At 37.1% G+C, this 22,590-nt stretch overlaps 1 protein-coding gene across 2 annotated transcripts in view; it reads left to right on the top strand.

The window, feature by feature from the left end:
* The window catches only part of BRMS1L (BRMS1 like transcriptional repressor), a 122,378-nt gene that overhangs the window by 22,363 nt on the left and 77,425 nt on the right, over positions 1–22,590 (top strand). For both annotated transcript variants that reach the window (XM_027847417.1, XM_027847418.1), the window contains exon 2: positions 22,133–22,223. In XM_027847417.1, the coding sequence (XP_027703218.1) occupies positions 22,133–22,223 (91 nt within the window). The remainder of the gene's footprint in view (positions 1–22,132; positions 22,224–22,590) is intronic.

Below are 22,590 nucleotides of genomic sequence, written 5' to 3'. Positions count from 1 at the left end.
GAGAGCCAAATAATCCCAGCTAAAACGTCCCCTTTAAACATAGACAAAACTTGGAAGTTCTCATTTCTTAAATTACAGTACTTAAAAGGAAATGTTACAAAATGGGATCATATAGAATGCCCCAACAGCCCCACTCACTCCTTTTTCTCTTAAGACACAGTTCTCAACAACATTCCAGATGATAAAATAAATTGCCCTTCCAACAACATAACTAATACAATTGCTTACCAGATTACATCATATAAGAAAATTCAGAACTATGTAAGCAGTGTGTTAAAAACTTGAAACATACCCAATTAATTATTATAAAAAAAAACAAACTCTTTCTTTCTTTCTGAACCCCTTCCATCAGGTCAACAGTCTCCTAGGGCCACTCCCACCCCAATAGACAGGCTTTTTTTTTTCATTATCTGTGCTAGCCCATCTTTATCTTTTTACTGATCTGATAGTCTTGGGCCACAGCCAGATTCAAGCTCAATGACACTCCCAATCAAGGAATTTGGTGGATGGGGGCCTAGATTTCGCAGGCCTGCCAGTTCCCTCCCAGAGACAAGGTTCTCTAAGTCAGATCTATTAACCAGGGCTTAGTTAACCCAAACAAAGTGACTCCCGGAGATAAGGGATTCCCAGATCAACAAAGGCAGAATTTTTCCACTAATTTCTTCCTACCTTTGTAAATTTCTTCCTACCTGTGTTTGATATATATCGACTTGAGTAGTCCTTGGTCATTTTCCTCTTTTTTTTTTTTTTCTGCCCCCATTCAGCCTCTCCTGCAGCAATCACTGCCCTCTCAGGATTTCAGGAGCCGGACCCGTTAAAATAGAAGACCTGAGTTCATTGGTCTCAGACACTTATTAGCTGTGTGATCCTGGGCAAGTCACTTAACCCCGATTGCCTCACCAAAAAAAAAAATATATATATATATATATATACGTATATATATGTATATATATATGTATATATGTGTGTATATATATACATGATACACACACACACACACACAAAAAGAGGTTGAAGTGCGCCATTTCAATTCTCGTGAGAAGAATCGAAGTGCACCGAGAAGCAGGTGTACTTCCTTGGGAGGAGAGAAATGCAGGCAGTAAAAGAAGCCAGAGCAATCTTTTAGTTAGTAATTGCCTGACTCCTCCTTTCTGGATCAGGATTGGTCTTAATTCTTCTGGGTTACAACCTTTCTTATGTGCCCCACCCCTCACATACATTATGTGCCTAGAATTGTGTTATCACTTCCCCCTTGGACAGAGAAGTTAGCCAGTCCGTGCTGATTTCTTATCTACTTATGTGGAAACTTAACTCTTTCATTTCTCACATAATAATAATAATATGTAACCTTGTATTTTAATTTCTCTTTTGCAGCTAGATTGTAAGCAAGCCCCTGCAAAGTTGGAGCCATGTTTCATTCTTCGAGTACTCAAGGTCCACATGAATCAGACAGTCAGTGTTTGCTGATGATGATCAGAGCCTCAGGAGAATTTCTTACTAGTGATAATCTCATATAAGTAAATATTACCCTTGAGTTCTAATAGGCTTTTAACACATGTGAGAAACAACTCTTAACTTTGGATCAGGTTTAATTCTCAGACCATATTATGTGAGTAAAGATGAATATTCTTGTGCCATGTCCTTTCTCATTTAAATGAGGTGATAGTTTTATGAAAAAATTTGAAACTTTAATTCTGTTTTAAGAGTAGCTAAAATAATTCATAAATTTGTTTTGGAATTTTTCTCTCTTCCTAATGTAGCTGTAGTACATGAATTCTTTTATGATTCTCCATAAAGCTAGGACCTTTCCTATGTTGATTATTTCCAATTTATCCTATATAGATTTTTTTGTTTTTTAAAGTTCATCAATTTATTTTTAGTTTTCAACATTATATAAGATTTGGAATTCTAAATTCCCCCCCCCCCCGTCTACACCAAGACGGTGTGCAGTCTGATATAGGCTATACATGTACCTCTTAAACATATTTCAACATTAGTCATGTTGTGAAGAATCAAAACAAAAGGGAAACACCATGAGAAAGAACAGGAGCAGCTAGGTGGTGCAGTGGATAGAGCACCGGATTCAGAAGGTCCTGAGTTCAAATATGGCTCAGACACATAACACTTACTAGCAGTGTGACCCTGAGCAAGTCACTTAACCCCATTGCCTAATCAAAAACAGACAAACAAACCATGAGAAAGAACAAAAACAACAAAAAAAGAGAAAATACTATGCTTCTATCTGCATTCAGACTCCATAGTTCTTTTCTGGATGTGAATAGCATTTTCCATCACGAGTCTTTTGGAATTGTCTTGGATCATCGCATTGCTGAGAAGAGCTAAGTCAATCAAAGTTGGTCATTGCACAATGTTACTATTATTTTGTACAATGTTCTGATTCTGCTCACTTCGCTCAGCATCAGATCATGCAAGTCTTTCCAGGTTTTTCTGAAATTCGCCTGCTTATCATTTCTTACAGCATAATAGTATTTCATTACATTCATGTACCACAATATAATATAACAAGTGTGGAGCCATTCTCCAGCTGATGGGCATCCCCTCAATTTCTAGTTCTTTGCCACTGCAAAAAGAGCTGCTATAAATATTTTTGTACAAATAGGTCCTTTTTCTTTTTCTTTGATCTCTTTGGGATACAGATCTAGTAATGGTATTGCTAGGTCAAAGGGTGTGTATAGTTTTATAGCTCTTTGGGTACAGTTCCAAATTGTTCTCCAGAATGGTTGGACTATTTCAGAACTCCACCAGCAGTGTATTAGTGTCCAAATTTTTCCACATTTCCTCCATCATCCATCATTTTCCTTTTCTGTCATGTTAACTAATCTGATAGGTATGAGGTGGTATCTCAGGGTTGTTTTAATTTGCATTTCTCTAATCAGTCCTGATTTAGAACATTTTTTATGTGACTATTGATAACGTTGATTTCTTCTGCAAAGTGTTCGTGTTTGTTACCTATATCACTAATTCCACGAAGCCACTGTTGAATCAGGAAGAAGCTTTATTAACGGTCTGGGAAGGCCGGGCATCCCACATGAGTGAGTGCATGCATATGAGAACACATATGTGGACAGATACACACTTTTTTATTCCCTGTTCCCAATTTGAATTTCCTTCCCCTGTTTCCCCATTTGCTGGGTACTGTAGAGGTTACAGCCTATCTCAAGCACCTAATTTCTTCCTCTAATTACATCTCCTACTCCCCACAATTAGGACAACCCTGGCTCTTATTTGGGAACACCCCTTTTGATGTTAATCTATACCTAACCTCAGAACTGATTAGTTTGTTCACCACTAATAGTGTTTTCTTATTCTAATATGGCTTCCTTTGTTCAACTTCCACCTAGCCCTTTAGATTGCATTCCTTCAGTTCCACATGACTTTTGTGGAAATTAAAAAAAAAACTAGCTATTTCTCACATTCCCTCCCAGTTTAAATGGACTCCAATGCTGTCATGTAGGTGTTCAGCTCCTGATTGAGTGATATTAAGAAGCAACATCCCCAACCACATTTTCCACAATATCCTTTAACCTATTTATCAGTTGGGATTGACTCTTGTTTTTACAAAATTGACTCAGTTTTCTACATATTTTAGAGATGGGGCCTTTATGAGAGACACTGGCTGTAAAAATTGTTTCCCAGCTTCCTCCTTCTACTTTTGGGTGCATTGACTTTCTTTGTGCAAAAGCTTTTTAATTTAATATAATCAAAATTATCCATTTTGCATTTCATAATGTTCTCTATCTCTTGTTTGGTCATAAATTCTTCTGTTCTCCATAGATCTGACAAGTAAACTTCCTTGCTCTCCTAATTTGCTTATGGTATCACCTTTTATGTCTAAATTGTGTACCAGTTTTGACTTGATCTTGGTATGTGGTGTAAGATGTTGGTCTCTGCCTAGTTTCTGCCATATTATATTCCAATTTTCCCAGCACTTTTTCTCATGTAGTGAGTTTTTATCCCAGAAGCTGGAGTCTTTGGGTTTATCAAAGAGTAGATTACTATAGTCATTGGCTACTATGCCTTGTCTACTTACCCTATTCTACTGATCCACCACTTTGTTTCTTAGCAAGTACCACGTAGTTTTGATGATTGCTACTTTCTAATACAGTTTTAAATCTGGTATGGCAAGGCCACGATCCTTTATATTTCTTTTCATTAATTCCCTTGATATTCTGGACCTCTTGTTTTACCAGGTGAATTTTGTTATTATTTTTTTCTAGCTCTATATAATAATTTTTTGGTAGTTTAATTGGCGTGGCACCGAATAAGTAAATTAATTTAGGTAGAATTGTCACTTTTATTATATTATCTCGGCCTGCCCATCAGCAACTGATATTTTCCCAGTTATTTGGATCTGACTTTATTTGTGTGAAAAGTGTTTTGTAATTGTGTTCATATAGTTCCTGAGTTTGTCTTGGTAGGTAGACTTCCAAATATTTTATGTTGTTTACAGTTACTTTAAATGGAATTTCTCTTTCTATCTCTTGTTTTTGGGCTTTGTTAGTAATATATATAGAAATGCCAATGATTTATATGAGTTTATTTTATATCCTGCAACTGTGCTAGAGTTGTTATTTCAAGTAGTTTTTTACTTGATTCTCTAGGATTCTTTAAGTATACCATCATATCATCTGCGAAGAGTGATAGTTTCGTTTCTTCATTGCCTATCCTTCAATTTCATTTTCTTTTCTTATTGCTAAAGCTAACATTTCTAGTACAATATTGAATAACAATGATGATGATGGACATCCTTGTTTTACCCCTGATCTTGTTTGTTGATTTGTTTGGGGGTTTTTTTGGTGAGGCAATTGGGGTTAAGTGACTTGTCCAGGGTCACACAGCTAGTAAATGTAAAGTGTCTGAGGCTGGATTTGAACTCAGGTCCTCTTGACACCAAGGCCAGAGCTCTATCCACTGTTCTACCTCGCTGTTTTACCTCTGATCTTATTGGAAATGCTTCTAGCTTTATCACCATTACATAATACTTGCTGATGGTTTTAGATGGGTGCTACTTATCATTTTAAGAAAGAGTCCATTTATTCCTGTGCTCTCTAGTGTTTTTAATAGGAATGGGTATTGTATTTTGTCAAAAGCTTTTTCTGCATCTATTGAGATAATCATGTGATTTCTGTTAATTTTGTCATTGATATGGTCAGTTATGCTGATAGTTTTCCTAATATTGAACCAGCTCTGCATTCCTGGTATAAATCCCACCTGATCATAGTATATTATCTTCGAGATAAGTTGCTTTAATCTCTTGGCTAATATTTTATTTAAAATTTTTGCATCTATATTCATTAGGGACACTGGTCTATAATTTTCTTTCTCTATTTTGGCTCTTCCCAGGTATTAGCACCATGTTTGTATCATAAAAAGAATTTGGTAGGACTCCTTCTTTGTCTATTTTCCCAAATATTTTAATATAGTATTGGAATTAAGTATTCTTTAAATGTTTGGTAGAATTCACTTGTAAATCCATCTGGCCCTGGAGATTTTTTCGTAGGAAGTTCATTGATGGATTGTTCAATTTCTTTTTCTGAGATGGGGTTATTTAGGTATTTTATTTCCTCTTCTGTTAATCTAGGCAATTTATATTTTTGTAAATATTCATCTATTTCACTTAGACTGTCAGATTTATTGGCATACAGTTGGGCAAAATAGTTCCTAATTATTGTTTGAGTTTCCTCTTCATTGATGGTGACTTAACCCTTCTCATTTTTGATAGTCGTGATTTGGTTTTCTTTTTTTTTAAAAATCAAATTATTTTAATAAATAATAATTTTTAATCAAATTTTTAAATCAATTTTTTAAAAATTTTAATCAAATTAACCAAAGGTTGATCTCTTTTATTGTTTTTTTAATAGTTTTCTTAATTTCAATTTTATTAAATTGAATATTAAATTGAAAACCAAAATCCTTTGGTTTTCAGTATTTCTAATTTGGTATTTAATTGGGGATTTAAAATATTTTTTTCTAATTTTTTTAGTTGCATGCACAATTCATTGATCTCTTTTTCTATTTTATTTATGTAAGCATTAAGAGATATAAAATTTCCCCTAAGAACGGCTTTGACTGTATCCCATAAGTTTTGGTGTGTTGTCTCATTATTGTCATTCTCTTGGACATAGTTATTGATTGTTTCTATGATTTGTTATTTGACCCACTCATTCTTTAGGATTAGATTATTTAGTTTCCAATTAAGTTTTAGTCTATCTTTCCATGGCCCTTTATTACATGTAATTTCTATTGCATAATAATCTGAAAAGGATTCATTTAATATTTCTGCCTTTCTACATTGGATTGTGAGGTTTTTATGCCCTAGTACATGATCAGTTTTTATGTAGATGCCATGTACTGCTGAGAAAAAGGTATATTCCTTTCTGTCCCTGTTCACTTTTCTCCTGAGGTCCACCATATCTAACTTTTCTAAAATTCTATTCATCTCCTTAACTTCTTTCTTGTTTATTTTGTAGGTAGATTTGTCTAGCTCAGAGAGGGGGGAGGTTGAGGTCCCCTACTAGTATAGTTTTGTTATCTGTTTCTTCCTGTAACTCACTTAACTTCCCCTCTAAGAATTTAGATGCTATACCACTTGGTACATACACGTTTAGTATTGGTGCAGCTAGGTGACACAGTGGATGGAGCACTGGCTGTGAAGTCAGGAAGACCTGAGTTCAAATCCGGCTTCAGACCAAACACTTGACACTAGCTGTGTGACCCTGGGCAGTTCACTTAACCCTAATTGCCAAAAGAACTGCTATGTTTAGTATTGATCTATGATACCTTTTACCAGGATGTAGTTTCCTTCCTTATCTCTTTTAATTGGTTCTTTTTTCCTTTTGCTTTGTCTGAGATCAGGATTTCCACCCCTGCTTTTTTTATTTCAGCCAAAGCATAATATATTCTACTCCAGCCTTTCCCCTTTGCTTTGTGTGTATCTCTCTGCTTCAAATGTGTTTTTTGTAAACAACATATTGTAGGATTATGGTTTTTAATCCACTTTGCTGTCTTCTGTTTTATGGGAGAGTTCTTCCCATTCACATTCACAGTTGTGATTACTGTTTTTTTTTCTATTCTATTTCCACCCCATTTATGCCTTTCTCTCTCCTTTCTTCCTTTCCCATCTCACCAGTGTTTTGCTTTTGACCACCGCCTCCCTCAATTTGCCCTCCCTTTTATCAACCCCCCTCCCTTTGCTTTTGCCTTTCCCTTACTACGTCTTCCTTCCCTTTTGCTCTCCTTTCTATCCATTCTTCTCTCTCTTCTTTCCCCTTTCCCTCCCTACTTCCTATAGGGTAAGATAGATTTCTACACTTAATTGAGTGTGTACATTATTTCCTTTTTGAGCCAAATCTGATGAGAGCAAGGTTCAAACAATGCTTTCCTTTGTACTCCCATATTGTAATGGGTCTTTGTGCCTCTTCATGTGATGTAATTTCCCCTTTTTTGTTTCTTGCTTTCTTCTTCTCCCAGTACAATCCGTTTTTTCACTCCTTAATTTTTTTTGTCATCACATCAATGTCAAATTATACTCACGCCCTCTGTCTATATATAACCATTCTAAATGTCACAATAAAGATACAGTTCTCAAAAGTTTCAATTATTATCTTCCTATGTAGGGATGTAAACAGTTTAACCTTATTGAATAACATGTTTGTTTTTTTTTCTTTTCTGTTTACCTTTTTATGCCTCTCTTGAGTCTTGTAATTGAAGATCGAATTTTCTGTTTAGCTCTGGTCTTTTCATCAGGAAAGTTTGAAAGTCTCCTGTTTCATTAAATGTCCATCTCTTCCCCTGAAAGATTATGCTCAATTTTTCTGGGTAGTTAGTCCTTGGTTTTAATGCAAGCTCCTTTACTTTCCAGAATATCATATTTCAAGCCCTCTGATCTTTTAATGTAGAAGCCGCTAGGTCTTGTGTAATCCTGATTGTGGTTCCACAGTATTTAAATAGTTTTTTTTAGCTGCTTGCAGTATTTTCTCTTTGACCTGATAATTCTGGAATTTGCCTGTAATATCCCTCGGAGTTTTCATTTTGGAATCTCTTTCATAAGATTATTGGTGGATTCTTTCAATGACTATTTTACACTCTGGTTCTAGGATCTCAGGGCAGTTTTCTTTGATAATTTCTTGAAAGATGCTGTCCAGGCTTTTTTTGATCATGATTTTCAGGTAGACCAGTAATTCTCAAATTATCTCTCTTGGATCTGTTTTCCAGGTCAGTTGTTTTTCCAATGACGTATTTTACATTTTCTTCAATTTTTTCATTCTTTTGATTTTGTGGGACTGATTTTTGATGTCTCATAGGGTTATTAGCTTCCACTTGCCCAATTCTAATTTTTAACAAATTGTTTCCTTTAGTTAGTTTTTTTTACCTCCTTTTCCATTTGGTCAATTCTGCTTTTTAAGGAGTTGTACTCTTCAGTGAATTTTTGTACCTCCTTTTCCATTTGGCCAATTCTACGTGTTTTCTTTAGTGAATTTCTTTGTTCTATTTGACCGATTATATTTTTTAAGGAATTGTTTTCTGCAGTCAATTTTTGTCTTTCCTTTTCTAAGCTATTGACTCTATTTTGCATAGCTCTCATTTCTTTTCCCAATTTTTCTTCTACTTCTCTTATTTGACTTTTAAAATCCTTCTTGAGCTCTTCTAAGAAGGCTTTTTGGGCTTGAGACCAGTTCATATTCCCCTTTGAGGTTTTGGATGTGGGTGTATTGACAATGTTGTCCTCTTCTGAGTTTGTGTTTTGATTTTCCCTGTCCCCATAGAAATTGTCTATGATTAGTGTTTGTTTTTGCTTTTTGCTCATGTTGTTTGCCTATTTCCTGACTTTTAAAGTTGAACTATCCTGCTAGAGTCCCTGTTCTCAAGGAGATTTGATTTTAATAGGAGGAATGAGCCGAAAGGCAGATGGCAAGGCCTAGTGCTTCAGCAGGTAGTGGATATTTGTAAGGTGGTGTGGTCAGGGAGATGGCATGTCAGTGGCATGTCACCTAATTTGACTACAGTAGAGGGGTAGATAAAGCTTACATACAAGCAAATCTTTAGTACCTCTTTGATAAAACCATATTTGTTTTTGACATTGAACCGTTTGATGGTGCCTAACAAGAACTTTGGTGGTGAGAATTTTTTTTCCTACATATTTGTATACATGGCTGCTGAGGAGGTGATACTGTCACAGGCACAGCTGCTGGGGTTTAGCCTTCATTGGAGTTGTTCTGGACAACAATGGCAGAGTGAGGCTGTTGGCCTAGTGGTAGTGATAGTAAGTGAGTACAGCCTCTGCTGCTGATCATGCGGCTTTTAGGCACTGGGTACTATCTGCTGCCTCTTATTTCTCCTTATAGTTGTTATTTATTGCTTGGGCTCAGGTGGCTTGCCTACCCCCAGTGATGGTTGGTGGTGGTAGTAGCAGTGCTGTCTCCATTTTAATGGTGTTTAAAGAAGCCCGATTTGAGTTAAAAAAGGCCTCTTTGTTTATTGCTACCACATCCTGGCTTCCCTTGCTTCCTTCAAGTCCCTGCTGAAAGTCTGCCATTTTACAGGAAGTCTTTCCCAACCTCCATTAATTCTAGTACCTACCCTCTGTTGATTATTTCCAGTTTATCCTATACATAGCTTGTTTGTACATAGTTGTTTACATGTTATCTCCCCTATTAGACTGACAGCAGACACTGTCTTTTACCTTGTATCCCCAACACTTAGTTCAGTTCCTGGAACAAAGCAGGTGCTTAATAAACTTTCATTAACTATCATCTGGTACTAGAGTAGGCAAGTAATAAATGCTGAGTATTTTTAGGAACTTTTATACTGATAACTTTTTCTTTAACCTCCTAGTGGACTCTCTTATGTCCTGATGATAGTGGATAAGTGTTGTATTACAGTATTTTGAATTCTCATTTAACAAAACAAAATAGACTTTGATTAGAATCCTAGCTTTGTTCCTTCACTAGTGGTATTCTCAATAAATATTAATGAGGCAGATTACTGAAAACATTTAGGGTCTTGGTTTTCTTCTCTGTAAAATTAAGTTGATTGCTAAAGTCCTTTTAGTTCAGTTCAGCAGTGCCAACCATGTGTGAGGTGTTCTTTGCTAGGCATTGGGGATAGACAAAGCTTCTGTAAAGTCTTTGGTCTAAAGATTTTGGTCAAATAAGTCAAATCTGTAGAATCCGTAGCAAAATTTAATCAGGCCAAGTAAATAGAATATTTCCATATATACACACACACACACACACACATATATATATATGTATATATATATATACATACATATGTATATATGTCTCAAGGTATGATAGGGACAGTGCTGCAAGTCATAGGTTTTGAGTTCAAATACCACTTCTGATACTACCTTTTTGACTTGGGACAAGTCACTTCATCTCCCTGAGCCTCAGTCTTACATGGTTTTTGAGTGAGGTCCCTTCTTGCTTGAGATGCATGAATCTATATTTGTGAAGAGCTAGGAATATAAACACTTTTTATAATAACTAAACAATAAAATCAACTAATTCACTTATGACTCATGGTAAATTTTTTTTTTTTAAGGCAATTGGGGTTAAATGACTTGCCCAGGGTCACACAGCTAGTGTCAGGTGTTTGGTCTGAGGCTGGATATGAACTCAGGTCCTCCTGACTTCAGGGCCAGTGCTCTATCCACTATGCCACCTAGCTGCCCCTAAATTTTTATTTCAAATAAGAATGCAAGAAATTTAGCCTTGTCAGTTAACTAAACTGGGAAAGTGATTGAAAGCTTATTGTTTACCTAGTACAGACAGTTCTTGCTTCCAGACTCCATTCTTGCTGTAGCTCTTACCTGTCATGCCTTATTTCTTCCCTACCCTCCTTTGACCTCCACACCACAACTTAAGGGTACTTGGGAAGATCAGAGGATAGGGGTGGCAGGAATGAGAGGAGTAGAGAAGCTGGAGGATAGGGAGAGAAATCAGGGAGCCCTGATTAACCTGAATATTCCAGCTATTGGATTTAAAAAAAAAAAACTGTTAGGAAAGCTGGAAAGTAGACTGGCAGAAACTGGTTATAGACCAAAATCTCACACTGTATACCAAGATAATAAAAATGGACATGTAATTTTCATATAAAAGTTGGATTAAAGGAGCATGAAGAAATTACCTGTCACATCTATGGGTAGGGAAAGGGTTTTTAACCAAATAGGAGATAGAGAGTATTGAAATAATTGAAGGAATGAAAGGCAAAATGGACAATTTCGATTATATGAAATTAAAATTTTTGTAGTAACCAAACCAGCATATCTAGAATTAGAAAAAAAGGAAGAAAGTGGGGAAAAAAAATCATGCTAGCCAGGTTTCACTGATAAAGGTCTTATTTCTAAAATATATAGGGAACTGAGTCAAATTTACAAGAATAAGAGCCATTCCCCAAATGATAAATGATTGAAGGGTATGAATAAGTGATATTCAGAGGAAGAAATTCAAGCTATCAATAACCATAGGAAAAAATGCTCTCAATCGCTAATAATTAGAGAAGTATAAATTATAATAACTTTGAGGTAAAACTTCACATCCATCAAATTGGCTAAAATGACAAAAAATGAAGTGACAAATTCTGGAGGGAATGTGAGAAAACACTAATGTATTGTTGGTGGAATTGTGAACTAGTCCAACTATTCTGGACCCCTTGACCCAGTAATTCCACTACTAGGGCTGTATCCCAAAGACACCAAAGAAAGAGGACAAAGATGCATATGTACAAAATATTTATACCATTTTTGTGTGTGTGTGTGTGTGTTGGCAGCGAATTGGAGACTGGGGGTGCCCATCAATTGGCGAATGGCTGAACAAGTTGTGGTCTGTGAATGTGATGGAATATCATTATAAGAAATGATGAAAAGGAAGGTTTCAGAAAAACCTGAGAAAATTTGTATGGATTGATGAAAGTGATGTGAGCAGAACTAGGTCAACAGTTTATACAGTTAATAGCAATATTATAAAGGTGTAAGCTTTGTAAAACTCAGAAACTGATCAACACAGTGACCTACCACAGTTCCCAAGTAATCATGTTGAAATGTACTATCCACCTTGCAGGGAGGGAGATGAAGTGAGGGAGGAGAAGATTGTAGGGGAACATGACTAATATGGAAATGTGTTTTGTATGACTATACATATTTGTAATAGTTTTGTTTTCATGCCTTCCCATTGGGTGGGGAAGGGGGTAGGAAGAGGAAGAGAATTTGGAACTGAAAAATAAAGAATAAAAACATCATAAAAAAGTCTGGGAGTCTGTCCTGTGACTATAAAGTAATGAAACTGATTTTCTGTTTTGGCTGGAAGGCAGGCTCCAAAGAAATTTCATTTGTATTTTGGGAGGTGACTTTTAAAGGGGCCATACTCCTTGGACTTCCTGATTAGATGCTTTAGATAGAGATCATATCTGTAAATCTACCTCCCTCAGCCCCCAAATGATAATTTTTTTTTTTGGTTAGGCAGTGGGGTTAAAGTGACTTGCCCAGAGTCACACAGCTAGTAAGTGTTATGTGTCTGAGGTTGAATTTGAACTCAGGTCCTCCTGACTCCAGGGCCTGTGCTCTATCCACTTAGCCTCCTAGCTGCCCCTCCAATTGATAAATTTTAAAGCGTTTCCTAGAGCAGTACTTCTTAAACTTTTTCCACTGCAGACCCCTTTTGCACTTCTTAAACTGTGGGTCACAACTCCATTTGGGTTATTTTTTGGTTGTTATTTGGGAGAGGTTTAAGTGACTTAGCCAGGGTCACATGGTCAGTCTGTGTTAGAGACAGTATAGCGTAATGAACCCATGTTCATTGTTGGGTCCAAGGCCAGCTCTATAGGAGGGGAAATATTTCATTACCTTAGAATCATATTTTTTATTAAGTCTTTAAGTGGCTGTTCTGATAAAAGGAGGGAAAAACAACACTATAAATTGGTTGTTTTGGGCCATAAAGTAACATAGAATTTATGGCTAAAATGAAAAGATTTGATTTTTTAGGTTCAGGATCAAATTAATTTTTGTGCCTTTCAGTTAACAAAGCTTTTGTATTTGTTTTTGATTTTGTTTTTTAATGTGAGGGGTTAATGGTAAAGGATGGAAAAATTAGTACAAGTAAAGATTGGTCAATGTATTGTAAAGGAAGATATACTTTATATTACAATATAAGGTGAAAATGCTAGTACCAGTGAGGTGACAGCTTAAGAAAGCAGAAAGATGACTGTTTTTCAAATACAAAAAGCCTCAATCTAGTGACTGTGCTTGCTTACAGAGATGTAGGGACATAAAATCTTAGAAAAAACATTTGTAAAGGAAAAAAAAAAGACAGCGAAACATATTTCCTGCATCAGTTTCTCAAAAAACTGTAGTGTGCCCTAAGCCTTCCTAGAAATCTTTGAATACTCCTAAGAAACCACTTTTGAATAGTGAGTCAAATACATTTCTATGTGGTTGTTATAATCTTTGATATTTACATACTTGAAGGAGCTTTATGAATAGTATAGCCTTGATTTTCTATTATATAATATACAACTATATCATTTGATTAAATAGTTTATTCAACATGGTACTTATGACCATTTCTAGAAAAAGTTGGGTAAGAGGGACATTCATTGGTTAGGTATGTAATTTTGTCCTGCCACTGTACTTTGTTAACTCTGGAAGAGAGAGAGAGGCCGACAACTTCACAAAACTCTGCCTGCTTAAATCTAATTCAGCAGTAAGTCAAAATATCACCTGTGATATCATTGGTCCTTTTTGAAAATGAAGGATGAACCACAGTATAACTCCTTATCATAACATGATTTTTATGGAAAAATTGGACCTTTTCTGCATCTTATGGTCTTAGAGAGTTGTCTGGAGGAAAGGAAGTTAAATGATTTGCTCAGGGTCACATAGAGAGTATATCTCAAGAGACTTGAACTCACCAGAAGAATAAAAGTGCTTATTGATGTGTCTTCATATGACACTTTAATGTTTACCAAGTGCTTTATATATTTATTATCTCATTTGATACTCAACAACAATCTTTAGGGTAAGTGTATTATTTTATAGGTGAGGAACATGGATTCAGAGATATTAATTGATTTGCCTTGCCACATAGCTAGTGTCAGTGGTGAGTTTTGAACCTAGGACCTCCTAATTCCAAGCAGTCTTTCTACTACACTTCAGTGCTAAGAAATAATTTTGTGAGCTTAATCTATAGTTTCCTGAAAATCTATAGACTTCCAAAGAATTTCACCATCTCTGCTTACCTTTGGAGTTGCCGTTTTCATTTCTTCACCGATTATTAACTTTAGAATTCGTTCAGTCAGAAGTTAATTGAAGGCTAACTGTTCACTTGTACAAACCTAACCAGTTGCAAGGTGGCCTACTGAATAAAATTTGGGACCTGGGATTGGGCCTCAGTTCAACTACAGCCCCAGGCAAGTCACTTAAACTTTGCCTCCATTTCCTTAACTGTAAAATGGGCATAATAATAGCACCTACTTCCCAGGTCTGTTGTGAAGATCAGATGAGATAATATTTATAAAGCACTTAGCACTGTGCTTGCCACTTTGTAGGCACTATTTAAGTGCTTATTGTCTTCCCCTAGCCCCTAACCAAAAAGATAGAATCACCTTGTTAAATTTGTTTAGGTTTGGAAAAATTTCTTTTTAGATATTTAATGCTATTTTAAATGAATATTTTTATACTATGAAATCAGTTATAGTCTGTCAAATAATTTGGGATTATTACTGTTTTTAATAAATAAAACCAAGGCTTACATACCTCTCATTTTTTTGTAAGAAGCCTTAATAAAGGTGACTAAACACCTTAAAACTCTTATCACCATCTCTTAAAGAAGTAATTTTGCTAATGGTATGAACCATGTTTTTCAAACAAATCATATAATTTTTTTAAAGTTATAAATTAACCTCACAAACCAAATCAGCATTAAGTGCTTATAAGGCACAGTGGTAGGCACTGAGAATACAGAAGCAAAACTTAAAAATATTCCTTGCTCCTGAGGAACAATCTGTAAATAGATAAGTATGAGATAATTTGAGCAGAAAGATAGTGTTAACATTAGAGGGAATCAGAAAAGGCAGATAAACTGAAACTGGAAAGCAGTTAAAGATCTTAAGAGAGAGAGATGAGGAAATACTGTATCTAGGGGATGGGGTAAACAGGTGAGAGATGGAGTCAAGTTTTTGAAGTAATGTGAAATGAGTCTGAAGAGGTAGGATGGGGCTAGACTGTGAAGGAAGAGTTTTTATGCCAGACTAAAGAGTTTGTTATTTCATCCTAAAGGCAATAGGGAACCACTGAAGATTTTTGAATGGGGAATTGACATAATTAGACCTATGTTTTTGGATGATTCTTCTGGCAGCTGTATGGAAAATGGATTGATAAAATGGAGACTAGAAGCTGGGAAACCAATTGGCTAGCTATTGCAGTAGTCTATTAAATTTAACTTTTTTCAATCATTGAGCATTTATTTTTTTTCTCCTTCTTGTCCTCCTCCCCAATGGAGGAAAAAAAAGAAAAACAAAACCCTTATAACAAATATATACAGTCAAGCAAGACAAATTCCTATATTGGCTATATCCAGGTATTAATGCAATAGTCTAGGTAAGAGGTGGAACCAGGATGGTTCCATTTCAGTGGATAGAAGAGAATGAATGCATGAGATGTTACGAAAATAGCATTGACAAGACTTACTAACTACATATGGAAGTGAGGTTGGTAGGAGTAATAGTTAAGGATGACTAGTAATTATGATGATTTCATTAGAAATACGGAACTTTGTTAGGAGTCTTAGATTTTGAGGAAAAGATAATGGGTTCTGTTTTAGACATGTTGAGTTTGTGGGACGTTCGAGAGAGATGTCTGATAGGCAGTTGGTGATGTAGGAGTTCAAGAGAGTGATTAGAGCTGTGTATATAGATTTGGGAATAATCTACCAAGAGGTAGTAATTGAACCTATGGGAACTTATAAAACCACCGTGTAAAAGAATATGGAGAGAGACAAGAAGAAGATTAAAGGCAAGAGCCTTGGGATGCCACCTCTGGATAGTGGGTAGGAGGTGGAGGATATTCTAGAAAAGATGATTGAAGAGCAGTGAGACAGGGTAGTTTGTTAAGGGTGAACTTGATGCTTGCACTCTTTAGTTTTGTTTTGGGACTGAATAAGGCACTTGTAGTTCATTAAAAAGTTAACAAAAAGAGGTTTATTTAGTTAACTCTAACATAGCAAGAATATGCAACAAGTATCCAGTAGCACCTAGCTTCTGTAAATGAGGTCCTCTTTATCTCTATGGAAATATGCCTGGTCATCAGGACAAAGTGTGATGATTTTTGTGGTGTTTAGACATCCACTAAATTAGAGGAACCTCAACTCCATTTAGGTGGAACATTTTGTGCCCTTTGTCAATGTAGCCAGAGGCTACCAGGAAACTCCATTTAAGGAGGTACATCTTGAGCCTTGTCCTACTCTGAGCCATTCAAGTTTCCTTTTTCTAACTCATATTTTGGGGGTGGGAGGGAGTCACATTGGTGCTTTCACATGAAGAAGAAGGAAAAATTATGCCCCCGCCCCTCACCAAGAATCCATAAAGAAAAAAGAAGAAAGGAAAAAAAATGTGGAAGAAAACAAAAGACAGAAACCCTTATACTTTTCTGTCCTCTTTCAGTTGGACCAAGTCTTGGTTTGCAGTGATATGGTCTACATGGTGGGTGATGTGAAATCTTTGCAATTCACAGTGTGTCTTCCAAGGTGGTAACAATGAGCTGGAGCAGCAGCACCAAGGATATTAGGGACACATCACAGAATCATGACACTTTCAGCACAGATTCTCCTCCTGATGTAAAGTGGTAGTAGTGAGCAGGAACAGCACCAGAACATCATGGCCACAGCACAGCCGATACTTCTAGCACATTCAACAATTCTTCACCTTACCAGGGTCATCTATAGTAAAGTGGCTTCGAGGTTATAATCTTCTTGCATGTAACTATCCTGAGATTTGAGATGTTGAGGGTCTCGCAAAACTGCCATCTACTCAGTATTCCCTGGCTCACCCACCAAAACTTCCCTCTTCCTAAGAGCCACATCAGGGGAATGATATGAAATCTTTACTCCCTTCAAAGCCTCTGCCAAGGGGCTGCCCCATTCTTTCACAGCAGCTCCATAAGGACTCTTCTTCACTCCTGTCCAGGGACTCAGAATTACCACCAAATTATGTAGAGGATCCCCTTTTTTTCCAAGTAAGTATACATTTAGCATAGTTAAATAATGAGTTTCATTTCCCCTATGGTTTTAAAAAGCACAGTGCCTTCCAACAATATCACTCCTTGGCCCCCAAACCATTCAGAGAAGGAATTATCTGAACTATCCCAGAGGAAAGGCAGCCTGCCAATTGGACCTTAAAAGGAGGCAAAGACCTTGAAACCATGGTGATTCTGCTCTGAGGGAGAAGCAAGAAAGGGCTAGAGAGAATCTGCTATAACTATGTCCCAAAGCAGTCTGTTCTTAAAAGGTAGTAGAGCTCCCTGGAGACCAAATCCTAGAAAACACTAGACAAAAGAGAGCCATTTCTTTTTGATTTGTCAAAGACCTGGCTTCTAGGCGGTTGGACACCTGACTTGGGCAGGCAGGTATATAATGATATCGCTGTTGATTAGCAGGAGCAACCTCTTGCCCTGAGATGGTAGACTGCCATTTTGCCAGTTGGGGACAGGTTGAGGACCACTTGGGTTAGGTGGCTATTTTGACTAATATAAGGACCCTATTGGATAGGAATAACTGGCTGCATTTTCCTTAAGGGGAATCATATGGTCTTGTGCCCGGTGCACCATGGCATCACCACCCCATTGGGTCCATATTGGCAGTGGGTGAACCTGCTTCTCAACCTCTTGGCTCTAACCTATTTAGTGTAATATACTATTGATGGGTTATGACATGCCCCACAAACAGTTGTATGTAGTGGGAGGTACTGACAAAATTCCTCCATTGGTCCTAACTTCAAAAGGGAAAACTTTTAACTGTCCAGTTCTTTACCCTTCAGGCCCCTAAAGAGTTGGCCAGCCCCATGGCTACTGCTCAGGAATCTGTATAGATGAACTTCTTTTCTATCTTATCCCTTAGGGCTTTATTTCATATTCCAGCCATGCATTCTGGAACTCTATTCACTGGGAAGACTTGCCAGGATCTCCAGCCCCACAAGGTCGCCTATTATCAATTACTGGTTAAAATCCAGTTTGTGGATTTTACTCTCTTTATCTCTCTTACTAGATAGACCTATCAATTAAATGGTGTTCCTCGAGAGTCAGGTCATTTTTTAAGGAGTTGAGGAAGCTTTGGGTTTGCAGAGGAGGCAGAATTGTAGGGCATGAACTGGAGACCTTAGTCTCTGACATAGCCACCCTTTATTTGTAAAGGATATTAACACTGAAGGGATCCAGGTAAGCATGGTTTTGAATGTACCATTTTCATTAAACAATAGAAACCCCCTGTGCCCTGTCCATCTTTTTAGAGGGACCATCTTGTGTCATCCAACTCATAATGGGCAACCCCAAACAAAGGTGATTATCTGCATCATCTGTTTAGTAGCAACTAGGGCCCAGTAACACTTGGGCAACTACTTTTCAAAGTAGTATAGTGAATGACCACATTGGGGAATGTGGCAGCTTCAGAAGCCTAACAGTCTCTTATTCTGGCTACCCTTTGGTGCCTGTCAAAGACTTCACTCAGTCTGGTCATTGTGGTTAGAGATGTCCAGAAGTGTGGGCTTTGCAGGGTCACAAGCGCCTTAAGGGGAGAAATTGGTGGACAACTTTCTTTAGATCTTCCAGGATTGTGGCCTTTTCTAGGCCCTACTTGAAAGAAGCAGAGTTGGGGTGATTTATTAAGAAGGAGCTATCAGGATACTCAGATGGAGAATGTAGGTTCTCTAAAACCCGAAGAGTCCAATAAACCTCTGGGCTTCCTTCTTAATTTTAGAAGTGAATGTCAGTAGCTAATTCTAGAAAGTGCCTGTTCTGCGTTTTCCCCACCTACTCTATTTCACAAAATTTGATTAAATGGACTGGACCCTGGATATTCCCAGGGCTGAATTCTTCCCCTTTGTCCCTCACACTTGTGGATCTAGAGTTTCTGTCAGAATGGCCTCATCTGTACTGGTCAGCAGTATGTCATCAGTGTAATCGTGTACCACCGTTGAGCTCAGAAAGGGAGGCCTCTTTTCAGGTAGCATGAGGAAGGTCATTAACCATTTATATAGCTCACCCTGGGCCTGAGCTACCTGGTTCATGATATTGATGAGGTTAGGAGCAAATGTTTTGAAGGGCATGACAACTTCTTTTAGCTCCCTTTAGTCCAATGTAAGCTGCCAGGTGCCATCTGACTTCCTTGTGGGCACCATAGGTATGTTGTAAGGGGAGCTGGTATAACAAAGTATTCCAGCTTCCACCATGTCCATAATTAGAGAAGAAATATTTTACATTCTCCTAGGACCTACTCTTGTTTAGTGTTAACAGCCCAAGATGGCTCAGAAACTCTTAAGGGTTACTATTTGTCCCTACTACAGTAATATATAAAGATTGCAGAAATTGTCCACTCGAATAATGACTCCCAAGAACCCATTATACCCCATTCCCTTCATGGTCTGCCCTCTTTATCCTCCTCCAAATGATTCAAATGGGGCAGACACTTTAAAGGATGCCTTAGGCTAGGGAAGGATACTGAAGAAGGACACCTATTGTCCTGAAGCTGAATTTCCCTGCTCAATTTTAATAGTACCCCCAATAGGCTGAGTTTCTGATGTATCCTATCAGTTTCCGTTAGGGGAAATCCCTTCACTTTCTGTCACCAGCTTCATTGACTGCTCCTCTGCCTTCATTGCATAGTGTTTAATAGCTAAGAACTCTGTTTTTGGTGAGTGCTCTGTTCTGCTCTTTCGTCTTATTACTTTGACATATTTCTTCTGCAGGATGGTCAACCAAGAAATGTTAGATTTGGTGCTTTCTTTACTCAGAAAACATTTTTCAGCACCCAGCTAATCACTCTAGTTGAGCCTGCTCACTGTTGCATTGAGAGGTCTCTCCATATACCATCAGAAGGGCCTTGTGTTTAGCTATGCTTCAATCACCTTGCTCTCCAGATTCGAAATGCCCTTCCTTCAACTCAGTCAATATTATATGTTTTGCAGCAAAGGTGTGCTGGAGCCGGAGCCCTTACCAGCTCATGAGCTGATTGTTAAATTTTCAGGGTGAGCATTTACACCTTGGAAATTGGCAAAGCTACAAATCAGGGTTTGGTTTATTGTTTTGTTAGTTGTCTAGGCTTAAAGTAATAAATATATAATGTTGTATAAATATATATTATATAGTATATATAATATACTAATAAATAGTAACTGTTACTTCTGTTTTGATGTTGAGACTAAATGAGGCATTCTCAAATCTTCAAAGTCAACAAAAGGAAGTTTACTTAGCTCTAAGATTATACAATAAGGATCCAGTAGCACTTCTGTAGAAGCAACTCCTAACTTGACATGGAAATGTGCCTGTTCAGTAGGGCAAGGTGTGATGACTTGTATGGTCTTCAGATATCCACTAAGGACCCTTCCCCCAACCCCTCTCCATTTGACTTGGACATTTTATATTAAGAGTAGAAAGCCTTGTCAATAAGCCAGAGGCCACCAGGGAGCTTGGGCCTTAGCCTACTCCAGGCTAATTAAGTCCTGGCTTTGTTGCCTTTTTTTTTTTTTAAACCCTTGTTAGGGGAAGAGATTAAGGGGAAAACTTTGGGAGATACTGGTGCTATTGAATAGGTGAATAACCAAAAGTGACTAGTGTCCTGGAAGTCAAAGGAGAGAGTATCTAGGATAGGGTGTGGATCCCAGGCCACGTGTAGTAGCCCACTAGGTCTCCTCAAGTTTAGCCCTTTGCCCGAATCCAAATCATCAATCAAAGGAGCACATTTGAGGACCTAGAGGGCCACATGTGGCCTCAAGGCCACAGGTTTCCCACTTGGAGAAAAGGGGTGGTTAGCAGCTTAAAAACACAAAACAAAAAACTGAATTAAGAGGGTGGAGGAAAGATTAAGGTAATCTTAAAAGGTAATCCTATTTAGCAATTAAGAGAGAATTGGCAATTTTGAAGAAGGCAGGCAATATGCACCTGTTTTGTCTAGTAGTTTGACTCTAAGTGGGAGGTGAGACCAAATTTGAAGGGATGGTAGGGTCAACTGAAGGTGATTCCACCATTGTAGATACTCTTTCTTATCAATACATTTCAAAACCCTTGTCTGCCTGCATATGTGATCTTCAGTAATAACTTTATCCAAAAAAATTTACCAAATGGTAATGAAACTTCTCTTAGTTGGCCAGGCTTATCCTCCAATGGTGCACGTATCTTTTTCAATAATCTCCTGGTTAATCTTACTGCTGCAAGTCTTTGCTGTTTCAATTCATTCTCTACTAAGTTGCCAAAGTGATTTCCTAAAGCAAAGTTCTGAGGATATTGCCTGCCCCCCACCCTGCACTCCCCCCAATAAACTCCACTGATTCTATATTACTTCCAGGTTTAAATATAAAATCCTTTTGGTATTTAAAGCCCTTAATAGTCTGACCCCTTCCTATTCTTCTGATCTTACAGTTTATTCCCCTACCCCCATGTATTCTATGATCCAGTTGCATTGGCTTTTTTATTTCTCACATATAACACACCATCCCCCAAAACTTTCACTGGCTGTTTCCTATACTTGAAATATTTTCCCTTGTCTCCACCTCCTGGCTTCCTTTCAGATATGGCTTATGCCATGCCTGAAGGAAGCCTTTCCTAGTCCTATATACAGTTTTTCGGGAAAGCATTAGTTGTAAATATTGAGAGATCCAGGTCACATTAAAGATATATGAAGTTTTATATTTAAGTCTTCCATATTTTAGATTAAAATTCATAGTAGTAATTATTTTAGATAAAACAGTATTTGCTTACATTAAGACTGTATATGAGGTCCCAGCATTTAAGCTCATATTTATAAGTTTTTTAATCTGCTTTATAAATTTCAGTGATATCATGGATTGTACCACCTGATCAATTTTATGATATTTCAACTATAATTAGTAATGTTCATGCTTTTATTAACAGAAATGGATGATGAAGACTGTGAAAGAAGAAGAATGGAGTGCTTAGATGAAATGTCAAATCTTGAAAAACAGTTTACAGACCTCAAAGATCAGTAAGTAGTGGATCTACAGAAGGTCATTTCTACTGATTCCATAAACTAGCAAAAGATCCTAGATTTAAAACTAAAAAGAGATTATATAATTATGTTATTGGAATAAATTTTATTTTTACATATTATAGTACAGACTTTCTGTTCTGAGAAGAGACTGCTACTATTATTTTTCTACTGAAGACCTCATTAGCTAAACTGAGTTTTTCAATTAGGGTTTGTAAAACAATGGGTTTCACGTTTCTGTGTCATGAACAAGTTTTTACTTGGATTTTATTGATTAAAATGTTTTCCTTGCATTACTGCTATCTTGTAGTTCACCCAATCATTAAAAAAAAAACCCAGAAAGACAGATTTGAAACAATTACAA

The sequence above is a fragment of the Vombatus ursinus genome, unplaced genomic scaffold (genome assembly GCF_900497805.2).
Source record: "Vombatus ursinus unplaced genomic scaffold, bare-nosed wombat genome assembly UNPS02015406.1, whole genome shotgun sequence".
Taxonomy (NCBI): Eukaryota; Metazoa; Chordata; class Mammalia; order Diprotodontia; family Vombatidae; genus Vombatus; species Vombatus ursinus.
Note: the sequence above shows the minus strand (reverse complement) of the source record. Positions and strands in the feature narration are given on the sequence as shown.